General features: G+C 35.0%; 1 protein-coding gene and 1 long non-coding RNA gene across 9 annotated transcripts in view; one reads left to right on the forward strand and one right to left on the reverse strand.

The window, feature by feature from the left end:
* The window catches only part of LOC140641305 (uncharacterized), a 68,224-nt gene that overhangs the window by 32,016 nt on the left and 16,838 nt on the right, over positions 1 to 19,370 (forward strand). The gene's annotated exons all lie outside the window — the stretch shown is intronic.
* Positions 1 to 19,370, reverse strand: part of FNIP1 (folliculin interacting protein 1) — a 154,999-nt gene that overhangs the window by 26,565 nt on the left and 109,064 nt on the right. For all 7 annotated transcript variants that reach the window (XM_072840904.1, XM_072840903.1, XM_072840906.1 and 4 more), the window contains 4 exons: positions 17,578 to 17,713; positions 15,535 to 15,736; positions 10,732 to 10,817; positions 562 to 708 (listed from right to left, as the gene is read on the reverse strand). In XM_072840904.1, coding sequence (XP_072697005.1) covers positions 562 to 708; positions 10,732 to 10,817; positions 15,535 to 15,736; positions 17,578 to 17,713 — 571 coding nt within the window. The remainder of the gene's footprint in view (positions 1 to 561; positions 709 to 10,731; positions 10,818 to 15,534; positions 15,737 to 17,577; positions 17,714 to 19,370) is intronic.

A 19,370-nucleotide genomic window follows, 5' to 3' on the forward strand; every position in this document is an offset into this window, starting at 1 on the left:
GTTTAATCTGAAAAATTAATGAGTCAACCAATAGGTCTATACATTTCCAAATTACTGAATGGGAAATTGAAGGAAAGTATTTAGCAAGCTTTGTGTACCATCAAAAAGAAGAAAACATCTAAATTACTCATCTAGATTCTAGGAATTTGATAAATGGTTACAAGTAACAGTATGATAAAATATCACATTAAATATGTATCATTGAAATCCTGGCCCTTTTTTTTTTAACTCATTTTCTATAGAATGAAACTGTGTAAGTAGAAACAATTCAAAAAATGGGAAGGCTCAGAGAGTTCTCTAAGTTGTCAGGAATTTTAACTTAACACATAAAGACCTTTTGGCTGTTTTTCATTCATTTCATTCATTTTACTATTTTCTGTGGCCTTCTTCCATGTCCTTTCTCTTAAACATCCTTCAGAATTCTGTTTTGGTTATTAATAATATAAAATAATTCCAAAGAAAACAGTTGATTATTTAGCTTTTATAATTGGGTTGATCACAATCTAGGTATCAAGTTATAATAAATAATAATATATCTAAGATATAAAGAGAAAGCCATACTGATTTTTGGAAGCATTTTCCATTAGAAAAGTGAACTCCTTCATGAAACGATGACAAAGCTGGTTCTTTTCTGGAGTCCCCGACATCATTGTAAGCCAGACAGGCTCTCCAATTCGTGGCATTGTGTAAAGATTACAAATTGTTGTTCTAAAAAGAAGAAAACCCATTATTAAATTCATAGTTCCCAGAATTACATACTCTTAAATTTTATGTTACCAGCTTGGGCCTCACAGAGATTATTCAAGCTTTCAAAAGGACACACTGAATCAAAGTCATTCCTTCTTTGTCACCAGCATAGTACCACAGGAAATAGTCTGCACATGAACTCAAAATATGTTGCTTCTGGTGCTGGCTCTACTCTCAAAGATTGTGTGCCCTGGGGTAAATTACCTCCCTATTTTAGTTTTTATTTTTATTTTTTAAAGATTTTATTTATTCATGAGAGACACACACACACAGAGAGGCAGAGATACAGGCAGAGGGAGAAGCAGGCTCCATGCAGGGAGCCCGTTGTGGGACTTGATCCGGGGTCTCCAGGATCACACCCTGGGCTGAAGGCGGTGCTAAACCGCTGAGCCACCCGGGCTGCCCACTTCCCTATTTTAAGCATCAGTTTCCTCCACCCGTAAAATGAAAGCATAGGACTGGATAATTTCTAAAGCCTTTCCTGCTCTACATTTCTAAGGTATGACATACTTAAATATAATGTAAATTATCAACAACCTAGAAAAGAAAAATATTCTGATTTAGATAATAGCTTATCCATATACTCACTCAAAACAATAGTTTATCAGCATCATTTTGTTGACTATGTTGAGACTCTTTAGTAAATTTCTAAAGGATGATGAGGATACTAAATCTGCATACTGTATTTTATGACTTTCAACCTCCTGAAATTTTTCCTTGAATCAACACAAGAGAGCATTATTGCACAATTATGATGATGATTTCCTGGCTGTCTCTTGCATTTACTTAGACAATAGCTAGTCCCATGACTTGCATTCTCTCCTTAAGGCTTCAAGGATATCTTTAAGATATCAATCATTTTCCTTCTACATTAATATCTATTCAGCCAAGTCCTATACACTCACTAGATTAAGCAACTCCTACAAAGTTGAGTCTTAAGAAACTAGCTGATCTCTTGGAAGATACAGAATGGTGCTGTACTTTCTACTCTCTAGAACAGTGCTATATGACAAAACTTCTGGCAAAGATGGGAATACTCTCTATCTACACTATCCAAGATGGCATCCCCTAGCCTTCACATGAAATGTGGTCCGTTTGACTGATGAATTCAATTTTAAATTTTATTTATTTTTATTTAAATTAAGTACCCACATGTGGCCAATGGCTACTATCTTAGAAAGTATAGCTCTAGAAGTTCTCTGAGATCTCTGCAAGCTCTAATACCTACTTCAGCATAATTCTCTAACACCTAGAATCCAAAAAAAGGAAAAGAATTCTCTTGCCTGTACAAGTTTTATTGAACCTTGACCCAGTATGAACACAATATAAGGGAGAAAAGTGACACAGATGACATTAAAAAGTTCTTGGTAGGACATAATATCACAGTTGAGAACTTTAAAATAAAATGGAAATTTTATTTAAATTTATTTAAAATAAATGGAAAGAGGTAAAGGAATTTACAGAGGAAGATGTGATCTGAATATCAACTAGGAATATGTGAAAATGCTAAATGCTAAAGTCTATTAAACATGTCCAGATAAGATGGAAAAGCAAGCACCAGTGTTATACCTTTCAGTTCTGATGTTTCAAATGAACATCGGCGAAGGATTTGAAAACAAATTACTATAACAAATAAAAATGGAGAGTAATCTTACTTAAAATTCAAATTATAGACTTAATAAAATTCTGCAACCCAAAGCATAGAGAGGAATGTTAAGTGAAGTGGTAAGGTAGATAAACATATGGGTTTATAGTGTTCAAGGTAGGGGACATGTACATAAAGGAGCTAATCTGAAAAAGACGCCCAGGACTCACAAGGGCCTGGAAAAGTTGAGGGCAGTAGTTAAACAGGACTATAAACTGGGAGACTAATTCAAGATCTGTAAATGGTTGGTGACCCTCTTCTATACCCTATTTTCCCAAAGAATGACTATAGACAGAAGAGCAGATGTAGTAACTGACTAGTCCAAAGAAGTAACATTGCCCAAACCCTTTCTGGTATTTGAATCTTTCACAATACATAAACATATACAATAAATGTTGTGGCTTTAAAATGTTATGGGAAGAAGGGACGGCAATGAGGAGGAAAAAAATGTCTTAAATATGCCTTTTCAAGAAGTGATAATGAAAACAGATTGAGAAACATTGTCCTTCACTTTAGGAAAGTGAAGTTCTAAGTGAGTTCTAAGCACTAAGTGAAGTTCTCCAGTTTGTGCCTAATTATGCACGGAACTCCCAACCTGTATTTTAGTGCTTTGCCCTCAACTATGGATAGGCAACCCATAATACCTTCAAGGACAGAGGCACACAAAGAGAAAAACAGAAACACACAAATATACAAAATGACTCCAGAGAAAATAGTAAATAATACATTCAGGAAAAGGGAAAACATGAAAGAGACATAAAAGATCAATCAAGAAATGCCAGTTACTAACAAAAAGAATTCAAGAGAGAGAGGACAGAGAAAAACAGAGAATCAGAGAAAGCAGAAAATTTACCAGAACTGAAAGACAAGCTAGTGCTAGAGCTATACTAAAGTTTAGCTATACTAAAGTTCAAGGACCAATGGGCAGGTATAAACTCACGGCAGGAGATAAATATGCTCCAAAATTGATAAATCAAGAAATAGCTGCATTAAGTATACTGCTTAATAATGTGCAGATACATAACAAAAGAAATAGGTAAGAGTTAAAACAATATTCTTGGGAAATAAGAACAGGGACGAGAGTGATAGGATGGAGTTCACTTCTTTTCGTTATTAGATTTCTTGGCACGTTTTGTTTCTTAACCATGTATGTAAATGTACTTTTCGGATTAAAAGAAACACCATATACATGAATGAATGAGCTGATCAATTAGTTTTTCATGAATTTCTTAAGTATATTTGTGACTACTACAAGTTCATGTGTCATGGGTCAGAGACAATTCACTATCATTAGTATAGTGGTCGGCTGAAGACATTAGCTTTAGAGTTTTGGTGTCTAAGGCTATGTATATGACCTCAGAGTATCAAATGCAAAGAAGGTAAAGAAATTAATTATGCAATAATGCTTCTCATCATATACAATTTTACGTTGTCATTAGCAATATAGAACTAACAGGGCTCTCTTCTCCCCTAATGATTATTCCCTAATTCATGGTAAGTATGAATTTTTAGTCATCCCTTTATTGTTCCTGACTGACCCTAAAGAATGAAAGATTCCTTTAGTTGGAAGAGAACAGTGGACCTGATTTAGTTTTCTTTGATATGCATGAAGTTAGAGTCCAAGAACCTCATCTTTGCCAGATGGCTCCTAATTAAACATGCTTCCTGTTTCTCTAGTTTCATGGTTTCTGCATGCATGTGAATCATTTCCTTCCTCCTCTCAACTACCCCAAACTCATTTATTCATCTGGTCTCAGATAATCACATACTTTAAAAATGATACAATTGCTAATTTTTAATAATAATTTAAAAATTTAGTATGACAGATTTTCATTATTTACAGTAAGGTTCTACAAAGCTGACGCAAAGAATTAGCGAACACTGAATCACTGTTCCTAGGGTTCCTAGGGTTCCTAACCTATGGTTAGGTTCCTGTGAGTCTCTCATCAACATTTCTGTCAGCCTTTCAATACATAACCTTGTTTTATGTGAGTTTCTGTTTAAAGACACCTTATGTAGTACACTACTGATTCATTAACACTGAATTCATAGCCAATAGCACTATGACTCATGCCTGCATGAACCTTACATGTATTTTCTCTGAGGGCACATTATGGCTTGCTTGTACTTTGGAATATTACAGCATTTCAGCAGTATACTGCCAAATCACTGGGGATTCTTTTATTTTTACTTATGTTTTTAAAAAAGCCTTTACTCATTTATTCATGAGAGCCACAGAAAGAAAGGCAAACACAGGCAGTAGGAGAAGCAGGCCCCCCGTGGGCAGCCTGATACAGGACTTGATTCCAGGACACTGAGACCACAACCCAAGCCAAAGATATACAACCACTGAGCCACCCAGGTGTGCACTGGGGGTGATTTTTAACAGCAAAATCACTAACAAAAAGCACAAAATGCCAAAAAAAAAAAAAAAAAGACAAACCACAAAACTCTGCCTCTAAAAAGATGTCAAGTAGGGTATGTGTTTACAGAATAAGAGCTGAAACAAAAAGGCAAATCACTGTCTTTTTCAACCTCATTAAGGAATGTTATCATGCTACTCAAATTTTTCACTGAACATCCAATTCCAGCTGACTTGTAAAGAGCTTGGAAGTCATCACTTTAATCCTCACAAGAAAAAGGCTGAACAAATTGAAAATCAATGACTTTGCTTAGCTACATCACAGCTAAGGTTTGCACATGTTACAATTGATCATAAAAGCACTGTGAGTATAATATGAGGCTATAAATAAATTTCAGCAAGTACGTGAATTCACAATTAATGAAAATTAAACATATATATTAAAGTACTTCTTAAAAAAAGTACTTCTGACAAACTTCTTAATAAAAATTTAAAAGCTTATAAAGTACTTTAAGTTTTATTTATTTGAGGGGGAAGCAGGAGGCAAGGGAGAAGCAGACTTCCTGCTAAGCGTGGAGCTTAACACGGAGCCGGATCCCAAGACCCTGATATCATGACCTGAAGTCAGAAAACACCTGAGCCACTCATGCGCCCCTTATAACGTATTCTTAAGAATTTGTAACAATGTTTAACTGACTTACATAGGCCTTTCATATTTGTACAATGACTGAAGTGAAAGAAAGTAATAAAAAGGGACGCCTGGGTGGCTCAGCAATTGAGAGCCTGCCTTCAGCCCAGGGTGTGATCCTGGGGTCCCGAGATCGAGTCCCACATCAGGCTCCCCGCAGGAAGCCTGCTTCTCCCTTTACCTCTGTCCCTCTGCCTCTTTCTCTGTGTCTCTCATGAATAAATAAATAAAATTAAAAAAAAATCTAACAAAAAAGAAAAGGTATACAAACATGACATGCATTTTCAATGATTTTATGACTCATACATATTGTAAATTCTAGGCAATACTAAAATTCTAATGCTAAGCCATATATATTCTCTAATAACAAACCAATTAACTCATAGGTATTCAAAATTCTTTTGAATAAAAACTTTATAACCGGGGCAGCCTGGGTGGCTCAGCAGTTTAGCGCCGCCTTCAGCCCAGGGCGTGATCCTGGAGACCGAGGATCGAGTCCCACGTCGGGCTCCTTGTATAGAGCCTGCTTCTCCCTCTGCCTGTGTCTCTGTCCCTCTCTCTCTCTCTCTCTCTCTCTGTCTCTATGAATAAATAAGTAAAATTTAAAAAAAAACTTTATAACGTAAGAGCAAGATCAGCATTCTATTAGGAATTAATTTTCTGACAATCTTTACTATTCTGATAACTTCAGCTAGGTCTATAATGACAGTTTCCTCAGACCTCACATAGGGACTCTTGGCCTTTTTCCACAAAGCTAGTGACTGTAGAAGAAACCATCAATCCATTAATGTAAATAACTGTTCCAAGTACAAGGGCAAAGACTCACTGCTTTGTAATACTGCAAAATGTGATAAACTCAGAATACATCAAGATTCTTTTAGGCATGTAAGCAAAAAGAATTGTTCAAACATATATTTGTAATAATTACAGTCTAAACTCAACAGAATGATTTGAATAAAATAAAACTTTTAAGAATTATTAACAAAATACCCAATCATTCGTAACACATTTTTTTTTTTTTTTTTAACACATTTCTCTTAAAGTTTTATTATCCACTTCAGGAAAAGCAGAACTCTTAAGAATCCTTGGTTGAACTTTAAAGCAACTACAGATTACATTTAGAAATTCGAAAGATGAAAACTTTTCATACTTTTCAAAAACCACTTATATCCATGACAAAGGCATATTTTATAGGTTTCTCAGAGAAATCACTCTAGAATTCTTTTTTCCAAATTATGTAAAGTAAAATTTTCCAACTATGTAAATAGAAATGACTGGGCTACAAGAGAATGTATGAAGGTCAAAACTGTCGTAAACCATGAGAAATACATAAATAACCATTATACCCAGCTAATAATGTTTTAAATTATGGTATTAGGTTCAACATGTCTTGGTTTCAATAAAGCATAAGAACTTCTCCCCCTCCCCCCCCCCAAAAAAAAAAAAAGAACTTCTCCCATTCTCTCTCAAGAATTTCCAAGCCCAGAACCTCTTTATTTCAAAGTAAAAATATTCTCAAACGTTAACTCTGACATCCTCTCTCAGGGTTGTACAGCTGCAACTGTACAATGCAGGACTGCAAATGTAACTAGCATTGTAGTGGTAGAGGTTTGGTCATTTTTCTCCTTGAAAACAGTTTCAACAAGTAATTCCCAAAGAGACTGTGAAATAAAAATGCTAGGCTCTAGACCTACTGATTTGAAATCTAGGAGTTTGGGAAACAGTTCTTGTTACGTTTGTCTAGTTATTAGCTAAGCCACCATATTTTTCTTTTTTAATCAGAGGTTTTTAATGTAATTTAAGTTCCAAATAAATTCAATTTGAGTTTTAACTAAATCAATTTGAGTATTAACCAAATGAGGTTTTGCAATTATATTTCAATTCAGCATGTTTTTACATAAAAATATTGATTAAAAAATATCTGAGTAAAGAGCTTGGAAGTCATCACTTTAATCCTCACAAGAAAAAGGCTGAACAAATTGAAAATCAATGACTTTTCACAAAATTTAGGTCAGAGGATAAATCATCACCCTGAAAACTAAACAACAATCACAGCTGAGACCACCTTTCCTGAAGCAGATGCTTCTAGGGCCAATAACTGGTAGGAATGCTTAAATAGCAATTGACTAATTGGTGTCACAATGAATATGAACTACCACTGAGTGATTAAAAAACTCCTTGGGTGTCAGTCTTAGGAAGACTGCCACATTTTCAGAATCAGGCCATACCATCAGATTTCCATAATGAAGATCAAAGAAACATCCTTTTGTGTTTCAGATAGAGGAAGCATAACAATTCTTAAGTGCACCTAGGGCATCCTCCAAAACTTTATTCTTATGAATAAAGTAGATAACATGAAAGAGCAAAGAGATGGAAACTGACTCCAAAGAGAATGTTGGAAATCAAAAACACTGTAACAGGAATGAAATATGTCCTCCATAGGCTCATCAGCAGACAGAACACATCTGAGGGAAAAAATCACTGAGTTTAAATATATGTCAGTGGGAATTTCCCAAATTAAAAAGCAAAGAGAATAAAGGATGAAAAAAATTGGAACAGAATATCAAAGAATTGTGGGAAAATTACAATTTCCCATACATATAATGGAAATACCAAATGAACAGAGAAACAGATAAAATATAGGATAATGACTGAGAATTTTGAACAAATAATAACAGCAAACAAACCAAAGATTCAAGAAGCCTATGAAGCACCAACCAAGATAAATATCAAAAAATCCCCCACCCTGAAATATTTAGGTATTAATATTTTAAAATATACAAGATCTGGGGTGCCTGGTTGGTTCAGCCAGTTAAGCATCCAATTTTTTTTTTTTGAAGATTTTATTTATTTATTCTTGAGAGACACAGAGAGGGGCAGAGATATGCATAGGCAGAGGGAGAAGCAGCTCCATGCAGGAAGCCCGATGCCGGACTCCATCCCGGGACTCTGGGATCATGCCCTGAGCCAAAGGCAGACACTCAACCACTGAGCCACACAGGCATCCCTAAGCATCCAATTCTTGATACTGGCTCAGGTCATGATCTCAGGGTCATGAGATCAAGCCCCACATCAGGATAGGCACTGGGTGTGGAGCTTAAGATTCTCTCTCTCCCACTGTCCCTCTCCTCTTCCTCTCAAAAGTACAAGATCTAAAGGGCCTACCAAACTCTAAGAAAGAATATCTAAATAAACAGAGAGATATTTCATCTTCATGGATAGAAGACTCACTGTCACTAAGATGCCAATTTTTCCCAATACGATCTAGAAATTCAATACAATCTCAATCAAAATAACAAGTTACTTTGCAGATATCAACAAAATTATTCTGACTTTTATATGAAGAGGCGAAAGACCCAGAATAACCAACAGAACATTGAAAGGAAAGAACAAAGTTTGTAGGCTCTTACTTAACTTTAAGAATTAATCTAGGGGCACCTGGGGCTGCTCAGTGAAGTATCTGACTCTTGATTTTGACTCCGGTCATGATCTCAGAGTGGTGAGATCAAGCCCTGTGTCTGGCTCGGTGCTCAGCACAGAGTCTGCTTGAAATTCTCTCTATCCCTCTCCCTCTGCCCCTCCTCCCAATTGCGTATATACACACATGCATGTGACTTCTCTTTAAAAAAAAATTAATCTTAAAAAAATTGTTCTAAATTGCCTCTAGAAATGCTGAGGGAATACATTTTTATTTTCCATTTACTTCATCTGTAAGAAACATTATAATGCTCTGATTTAATTATAAATGGCACCTCAAATATAATAATCTGAATTCTCAAGATACAGGTATGAACAAATAAAATTATGAATAATTCTACATATAGTTCATATATTAAGAGCAAAGATGCCAATGAACTAAAGAAACACACTGATTAAAAATATATTACTGAATTAGTGTTTAGTGTATATAGTTTCAGTGTTGTAAGATGCAAAAGTTCTAGAGTTTTGCTATACATACTTAACACCATTGAACTATATAGTTAATGATTAAGATGTTCCAGTTAATGTTATATGGGGTTTCTTTACAACTACAAAATGTTAATACTTTATTATAGTATTTGTTAGCATGCTTCATTCAGTAACTTAGGAAAGGCCTGAAGTTAATATGCTAACATATAAAAATAATAGAAGTATCAGCTTCAATATAATTTTCATTTGTACAAATTATTTCCCCCTTTCAAGACAAAAAAAAGAGAGAATATAGGTTGAAATTTTTCTCTAATTTGTTTTTCTTTAAATTTCCCCTAAACATGAGTTTAATGAACAAAAATGGAAGATTTTTAAGCTTACTTTTAATGCCTTTTATCCTAATAATTATAAATAAAAGATGAAGGACTAGTAAATTTCAGTAAATTTCATCTTTCTCCATAATTGAGTTCAGTGGATGACTATTACACAACAGCTATAAAGTAAACTCTTTAAATTTAAATAAATTAAAAACATGACAGAACACTCCATATTGGTTATCTTTACCATGCAATTTCCATTTAATGCTTACCTATAACTCAATTTCAAAAATTACATAGACTATTGTTGAGGCAATGAAGTCTCTCGTTTTTAGAGAAGGTAAAAAAGACACCAGGTTTACTTTCACTGTGGTTTACTTTTAACACAATATAAGAAAAACAAAAATAAAAAATAAGCAAAGTTGAAAACATACATGAGTTTTCTCTGTCAAATTTACTAAATACACCACTCCACAGTTAGCTCCATTAACAAAAGGTATGTGTGTCGGTATGTGTGTGAATGTGTGTATGTGTGTATGACATCCCTAAAGTTTCAATGTAATAATCCTCAAACAGCACAAGCTAAAGCAGGCTCTCACTTCAAAACATAATAATCCATTTAAACCAAACAGGAAGATCCCTGCCCCAATATGTGACCACACAGTTGTCAGTAAACAAATACGTAATCTGTTTTTCTAAAAATGAGATACATAAACTACAGGTAATAATAAACCTTAATTAGTGCACTTAACCAGTCTCTAGGAGCCCAAGAGAGAGGACAAAGCACGTTTCTGGGGAAACAAGACCTCCTCTAGTCATATTTGCTTCTGTAATGGTTTGGTACTAAAAACCATACCACTGATGAATCCCCAATGTGCCTGGGTCCCTAGGACATTCAATATTTAATAACATAGAAGTGGTCTACTGAATTACACCCTCTTTTGACCATGGGACAGGAAATTTTAAGAATTAAATTTTATTAGAGTAAGCTAAAGAAAATAAATAAATCTTCCTGTGCACACTGGAGACAAGTCTAAATCATGAAAAGCTGGAGAATATGTACCTGAATTCATTTAGGGCATCAACTATTCGATTATATGCCAAACTCCTCTGACTGGCATCAGCTGATCTCCGGCTCATTTTCATAGCCTTTAAAGCAAAGAAATAGTTAACTCTTACAATGATCACAGACAAAAAAAAAGGAAGAAAAAAAGTGAAAGACAAAGTCACTTTTTTCTACAACATTCTACCATCATATAAAGGCAGCACATTATATTTATAGTGGCTTTCTTCTTTGCATTTTTTATCATTAACAATTATAACAAAATCCAAATTTTTCAAATGTTAAATCTCTTACTGTAACTGTCAAATGACAATATCAACACAAAAATAAACTGATGTCGAGAGTTTCTGGGTTACGTAAAACTTGTTTTGTTTTTTTTTTTACACATACAGAGCAAGACACAATGATATCTCAGTAATAACAGCTCATGGCTTCCTCCAGTATTTCACAGATGAAGTCAAGTAAGCCTTGTCAAGTAAACATTTTTTAAAATCTAAAACATAAGGATTCTAAGGAAAGATATCTCAAGTTATTAATAATATTTGCTTTCCTAAAAACATATTTAGCCAAGGTTGAGAGGCCTTGGTTTAGGCAGAAAAAAGGGAATCAGGATTAGCATTATGAATGTCAAAAAGAACTTTGTAGTTTTTTAGACTTTTTCAAAGAGAATGGACTTCTGTATTCCTTATGTAATTAAAAATATTTTAAATATACATATAAGAAGTCAGACTTTAAGGCCAGAATTCATGTTCATGCACATCCAACAGCTTCATAAGGTAAAAATGAAACTTATTTTGTTTTTACAAACTGTTGAGATTCCCAATTTATTAAAAAAGTGAATATTCTTTAGCTAGAATTAAACACTATTCTTAATTTTACCAGCAGTAAAAAATTAAATTTAGAGTATAAGTCTCAAAAGGTAGCACACGCTTCAAAATAATTCCCAAGGCACCCAGAAATAAAATCCATTTATTTTGATTAAAACAACAACAACAAAAACAACAAATAAGTGATAACTGTGAAAACTGGCCCTAAAAGAAAACTTCTTTGGGTGGTCTGGTATTTACTATATTTCATCATTAATTAACAGCTATAAAACTTTTTAAATTAAGTCCCATTTATTTATATAAAGGTATTCATTCATTAAGCTTTATCTTTCAGCTATAATAAAAAACGAGATGTTAAACTTATTGAACAAATATCCAAACAACTCTAAGTACTGCAATGTATGCTTTTAGGTTATAAAATGTCAAAGATGGGGGGATCCCTGGGTGGCTGGCTCAGCGGTTTAGCGCCTGCCTTTGGCCCAGCGCATGATCCTAGAATCCCAGAATCGAGTCCCGCATCGGGCTCCCTGCATGGAGCCTGCTCTCCCTCTGCTTGTGTCTCTGCCTCTCTCTCTCTCTCTCTCTCTCTCTGTGTCTCTCATGAATAAATAAAATCTTTTTAAAAAATAAATAAAATAAAATAAAATGTCAAAGAATTAAAACATTTAAAAAGTAGTATGAGTTTTATGCCTGAATATTTCAAGTCTTTTTTTTTTTTTTTTATGATAGGCACACAGTGAGAGAGAGAGAGTCAGAGACACAGGCAGAGGGAGAAGCAGGCTCCATGCACCGGGAGGAGCCCGACGTGGGATTCGATCCCGGGTCTCCAGGATCGCGCCCTGGGCCAAAGGCAGGCGCTAAATCGCTGCGCCACCCAGGGATCCCTGAATATTTCAAGTCTTATACAATATTTCAAAAAATTCTCCCCGTAACTCAAAAGGTCAGTTCAGTGGCAGCTAAACATTATGTGTATTGACTTTGACAATATCAGATTACAAAAAGGAACAGCAGCCAACTGAAGAAAACGTCAACAAGTTCTAACTTCTGAAAAAGTAAGTGAAAATGGCCTTCACTCATTTGTTTGGTAAAAACGCATTGCTAATGATCTATTTGTCCTCTGATGGATTTAATGTGAATAACAAACATCAATGTATTCTCTAGAGGTGGATGAGCCTCAGTCACTGCTGACTTATCCTCTGCTTTCTAGATCATTCAAATTGGTCTTCCTCTCTCTAGCCTCCTATTCCACTGTCTTCTAAAAAATGTACTGCTATATTAGTCTTCCTAAAGCACAATTCGGAGACAGTTTTAACAACAAACTCAAAACTTCTGGCAAGCATTCTAGATTCTTTGTGGTCTAGTTCCCATTAATTCTGCCAGCCATACCACCCACTACCCCCCTCTTGTATCCTTTCCCTTCCATATACTGTCAAAGGGATTAAGATTTTACCCCACTGATTCATTACTTTAACTTCCTGGGAATCTTTTCTAAAAAATAATATGGAAAATTCACCAGGATCTTAACTATAGTGTAGCTATAATAGTGAAAATGTAAAAATGACCTAATAGGAAAACTGTTACCTGATTTGAGAAAATCCTCTCAAATATATTTAAGAACAATTTACAATGACCCTAGAAATCTGTATGTTGCAATGATGAATTTTTTAAAATAGGCATATAATAAAAATAATATAGACATAAAACAATTCCAATCAAGTGAAAATACAATATACAAAGGAAAAGACCTGGAAAGACTTTCAGCAAAATGTTACAGTTATTTTTGGGTGGGAAGTATATCAATTTTTCTAGTTTCTTGCTATATCCAATTTTCAAAGCTTTGTGTTTAAAAAATCCTATATACCCCTTTAAGATGCAGTCCAAATGAAACATCTTCTCAAAAGGAAGTCATTTTCCTTTCCTATGAACAACTTTGCTTATCTTTTTTCTTTTCTTTTTTTTTAAGATTTTACTTAATATTTACTTGACACAGAGAGAGAGCAAGCATAAGCAGGGAGAGTGAGAGAGGGAGAAGGCGGCCCCCTGCTCCAACACAAGGCTCGATCCTAGGATTCTGGGATCATGATCTATGCAGAAGGCAGACACTTAACCAACTGAGCCATACATGCACCCCTTTTTCAGTTGTTCTATGTTCTATCTTATATTCACAATTTTCTTTCTTGTATATAAATTTATTTTATATACTATCAGCAACATGAGACACAACTTAACACTCCTACCTTCTTAAAACGCTTCCTTCACTTGGATCCCCTTAAAAAAGTATCCTATCTTGTTTTTCCTTTTACTTGAATGGCCAAATCTCATTTCCCTCTGCAGTTCTTCCTTAACTCTTCAAATTTTAACTGCTGAAATGCTCCACAAATCAAGCCTAGGATCTCCTCTCCTTTCTTCTCTCAGTTTCAAGGCTCTAATACCATCAATATGCTGATGACTACCTAATCTGGACCTTTCCCCTAAACTCTAGACTCACATAACCCACTTACCAATGTCCAAGAGGCATTTCAAACAAACACCAGACTTTCCTCCATCAAACATATTCCATCTTAATCTTTCCCATTTCAGTACTGGCAACTCTATCCTTCTAAGTACTCAAGTGAAAAATTTCAAGCCTACTTGTACTGTTCTCTTTCTCATACACCCCAATTCAGTCCATCAACTAATCTCATTAGCTCTATTTTCAAAACATATCCACAATCTAACCATTGCTCATCACTTCCAAAATAAGTTGGTTTGAGTAGCCAGCCACCATCTCTCACTGAATCACTACACCACAGCCTCCTAACTGGTTCCCATAACATCCACCTTTGCCCCTAGAAATCTGTTCTTCACAAGCAGAAAGATTGATCCTCATAAATAATGTCATTCCTCTGCTTGAAACTCTCCAATGATTTCCCATTTTTCTTAAGAGTAAATGCTAGTGCTCTTACAATGGTATCCTAAAAGTCCTTACATAATCTGAAGTTACTTCTAACCCAGCCCTTTGGTTTCCTTACTTTGCTCAAGCATCAGGGTTACTCCTAACACAAGGTCTTTGCCCCTACCTGGAGAATTTTTCCCTCATATAGTTGTGGCTCACTTCCTCCATATTCTGTATCAAACGTCATTTTATCAGAAGCCTTCATGGCTAGACAATAAATATTAGCAGTAACTTCAGCATTCCTTATAAATCTGTTTTATTTTTCCCCACAGCATTTACCATAATCAAAAATCATATATTTGGGGTGCCTGGTTGGCTTAATAGGTTAAGTGTCTGACTCTTGATTGTGGCTGAGGTAATGACCTCAGGGTCATGAGACAGAGCCTTAGTTCGGGGCACTACACTGGACATGGAGCCTGCTTAAGATTCTCTCTCTCCTTCTCCCTCTGCCCCCTCCCTGTTTGGCATGCATACTTGTTCTCTCTCAAAAAAAAAATTAAAAAAAAAACCACCTTCTATATTCTTTTTTTTTTTTTTTAAAGATTTTATTAATTTATTCATGAGAGACAGAGAGAGAGGCAGAGACACAGGCGGAGGGAGAAGCAGGCTCCATGCGGGGAGCCTGACGTGGGACTCAATCCCGGGTCCCCAGGATCACGCCCTGGGCGGAAGGTGGCGCTAAACCGCTGCGCCACCCGGGCTGCCCAACCTTATATATTCATTTAGTCATTTGCTGTCTCATGATATCCAGAATGCTGCTTTTTTTGCATATTATCCTCAGCTGCTAGATTAGTGCTTGCCACATTATAGGCCCTCAGACATTTATTGAATGAATGATGAATGACTTTATAACATTTACTAGGTAGTAAGCTCCTTAAAAAGAGCTGAAGTCTATTTTCCATCTCCAGAACACTTTGCAGGGTACTTGCACTGTGGCTGTTAATTTTTCTGCCAAATGAATAAACATGATATTAAAGTAGGAGACTAGGTAAGACTCAGAGGAAAATAAAAGACATAAATCCACAACATGACTGTGCTTACCTGTTCTATTGCACTCTTTAGTTTGTTCATGTGGCTTTCAAAGAGAGGAAAATGTGAAAAAAAGAATTCATTAAATTTGTTATTTTCATCTTCATCTTTGGATAATGAAAAGATTACCCCAATTGCAATCTTCTTTTTCCTCACAATTCCTGGGTTAGGGCCACAGCTTTCATCTGACAGATTAAAGCTTTCTTCTATAGACCTTAAAAATAAATGTTTTTTTAAATTAAAAACAAAAAACACAAAAATAATTAAATTCACAATTTAACCTCCTTGCTAATTAAATGTAAACTAATTAAAGATCTTTTCCTGTTTTATCAAGTAAATCTAAAAAAGTGTATCAACTCTTAGCTCTTTGAGAAATCTACTAGCTATTCCTTCATGCTCACATTTCTATAAGAAATTTTAACAGAGTCAGATTGCGAACATTTTTGTTCAATTAGAAGTCACTAAAAAAAGAGATAACCTCCAAATCATAACCAATCTAAAAATGTCTGAATTTTAAGATTTACAGATGAGTCTGTTAGAATTTATTGTTATATGATCTACTTGTATCTCTTCTTCTGATTCCAGAAGTAAAGTTTTAAAAAGCAAAGACTTAAAAAAAAAAAAAAAAATCAAAGACTAAAGGGAGTACGTAAAAGAGGAACAAGAAGCTTCATTATCTATAGTTGCTTAACACAGGCTTAAAAAAAAAAATCTTTCAAGAATGAATTAACTTGCCTAATTACAAACATGAAAAACTGAAATAACAAAACATGCAGTATATTAATCAAACACCTGCACAAAAGAGTTAAATAAAACTATAAAACTTTTAGGAAAAAACATTGAATTTAGCAATGGTTTCCTGGATATGACACCCAAAGGTACAGATAACAAAAGAAAAAAGAGATAAACTGGACTACATAAAATTAAAAACTGTTGTGTATCAAAGAACACTGTCAACAGAATGAAAAGGCCACACATGGAATGGGAAAAAATACTGCCAAGCATATGTGGTACAGGATTAATACATCAAATATATAAGGAACTCCTTTACATCAACAACAACAACAAAAAAATCTAAATAAAAAATGGGCAAAACTATTATATAGACACATGGCGAACAGCACATAAAAACATAGTATCACTAGCCATTCGGAAAATGCAAATCAAAAGCACAATGAGACAATACTTCACACCCAGTAGGATGGCTATTATAAAAAATAAAAAAATTAAAAAAATTTAAAAACCAGAAAATTACTGTTGGAAAGAAGGTGGAGAAATGAGAATTCTTGTGCATTTCTGTTAAGAATGTAAAAATGAAACAGCCACTGTAAAAAACAGTTTGGAATGTGCTGAAAAACTTAATCACAAAATTACCATATCATTCAGCGATTCCACTTCTGGGTATATACCCAAAAAAATTGAAAGGAGGAACTCAAACAGGGTATTTTTACATCTATGTAGACATGAGCATTATTTGCAAAAGCCAAAAGGTCAAAGCACTCCAAATGTCCATCAACAGATAAGTGGAAAAACAAAATGTGACATATACATAAAATGGAATATCATTCAACCCTAAAAAGGGATAAAATCCTGATACATGCTATGACATGGATGGACCTTAAAGACCTGCTAAATGAAATAAGCTACACGTAAAAGGACAAATATTGTAGGATTCCACCTAGATGAGGTTTCTAGAGTAGTCAAATTCAGAGAGACAAAAGAAAATTTTTTTGAATGGTGAATGCCAGGAACTAAGGGTAGGGAGGAATGGGGAGTTACTGTTTAACGGATATAGCTTCAGTTTGGGGAGATAAAAAAGTTCTGGACATGCATAATGATGATGGTTGCATAACAATGGGAAGGTACTTATAATGCCACTGAACTGTACGTCTAATATTGGCTAAAACTACCAATAATTTTTAAAATGTAACACATTTAAAAAGTTTCAAGACTTAAAATACACAGAAATACAAGCCCAAGGCTCTAAAAACATCATTCAGAATTGTGTTTAAGGGAACCATTCAATTTTATTATAAAGTGAAGGTTCCAACTTACCATCTTGGAAATACCCCATTCTCCAAACTTGTTGTTTGGCTGCGTCGCCAACGTCGCTGGTAACTGCTGGCACAACTTCGGGTAAGTGAGGAGTTTGGAGAGGGAAACGGCGTAATAAGCAAACTGCTGAGAGATGCTGTCAAGTCGAAATAAATGCAAGTATATGTAAGCATTTAAAAATATGTCAATAAGCATAAAGATAAATTTCTTTTTTTAAGATTTTATTTGAGAGAGAGAGAGATAGCAAGAGGGAGGGAGAGGAAGAGGGAGAAAGAGAATGAGGCTTCTCACAGAGCAGGGAGCCCCCCTGCAGGGCTTGATCCCAGAACCCTGAGATCTTGACCTGAGCCAAAGGCAGGCACTTAACCAACTTAGCCACCTAGGCACCCCAAGATAAATTTCTCTTTAAGAAATTTAACAGTAGTGACTCAAATTTTCCATTTTGCTTCATGAGCTTCTAAAATTTTCATTTAAAAACTTAACATCATTGCTGGAGCAAAGTCCCAGAGGAGAAAAATCATATACTAACAGTGCATTGGCAAGAGACTTGTAGACATTCCCCTTTTTATATTCTTACCCTAACCCCCACTTCAGAAGAAAGGGCTAATTTGAAACAAAGCATTATCTCTTTGGCCATGAGATTGCCCCTAGCTTAGTTGAACACTTAGTCTTTAAAAGATATATGATGTGATTCAGGTTTTTTAAAAAAAATGTTAAGTTTGTCTTTAAATTCCAGTTAGTTAACATACAGTGTAATATTAGTTTCAGGTGCACAATATAGTCGTTCAGAGCTTTCACAAAAATCCCTTGCTCATAACAAATGAATGCCTTAATAATCCCCATTGCCTATTTAACCCATCCCACCCACCACCCTCCCTTCTGGTAATCATCAGTTCTTAAGAGTGTGTTTCTTGGTTTGCTTCTCTCCCTTTTCTCCCCCTTGCTCGTTTTGTTTTGTTTCCTAAATTCCACATGAGTGAAATCATATGGTATTTGTCTTTCTCTCACTGTCTTATTTTGCTTATTAGCTTAATACTCTGGTTCTATCTTGTTGCAAATGGAAGACGACTTCATTCTTTTTATGGCTGAGTACTATTCCATTATATAAACATACCAAATCTTGACCCACTCATCAGCTGATGGATACTTGGGCTATTTCCATAATTTGGTTATTGTAGATAATGCTGCTATAAACATGTACTGTAAACTATATAAATGTGCATGTATCTCTCTGAATTAGTACTTCTCTATTCTTGGAGTAAACAGTAGTACAGTTGCTGGACTGATGAGATTCCGTTTTAATGCAACAGCTATATTTTAAGAACGGAAGCTATATTTGAAAATAAGTGTTTGAATGTCATGTAAACATGTCATTTAAAAGCACATCTTACACCTTTCACAATGGTAGAATCAAAAAAAACAAAAAGAGTATTGAGAAGGATATGAAGAGAAAGGAACCCTCACACACTGTTGGTGGGAATGCAAACTAGTACAGCTACTATGGAAAGCCACTATGCAAATTAGTATAGTATGGAGGTTCCTCCAAAAACTAAAAACAGAAATATCACATGACCCAATAATTCCACTACTGGCTATTCACTCAAAGAAAACAAGAACACTCATCTAAAAAGATAAATGTACTCCTAAGTTTACTACAGCATTACTTACAAAGAGGCAAGAAATGGAAGCAACTGAAATGTCTACTGATAGATGAACAAATAAGGAAGATGTATACAATATTATTCAAACATATAAAATAATGAGATCTTGTCATCTGAGACAACATGGACGGA

The sequence above is a fragment of the Canis lupus genome, chromosome 10 (genome assembly GCF_048164855.1).
Source record: "Canis lupus baileyi chromosome 10, mCanLup2.hap1, whole genome shotgun sequence".
Taxonomy (NCBI): Eukaryota; Metazoa; Chordata; class Mammalia; order Carnivora; family Canidae; genus Canis; species Canis lupus.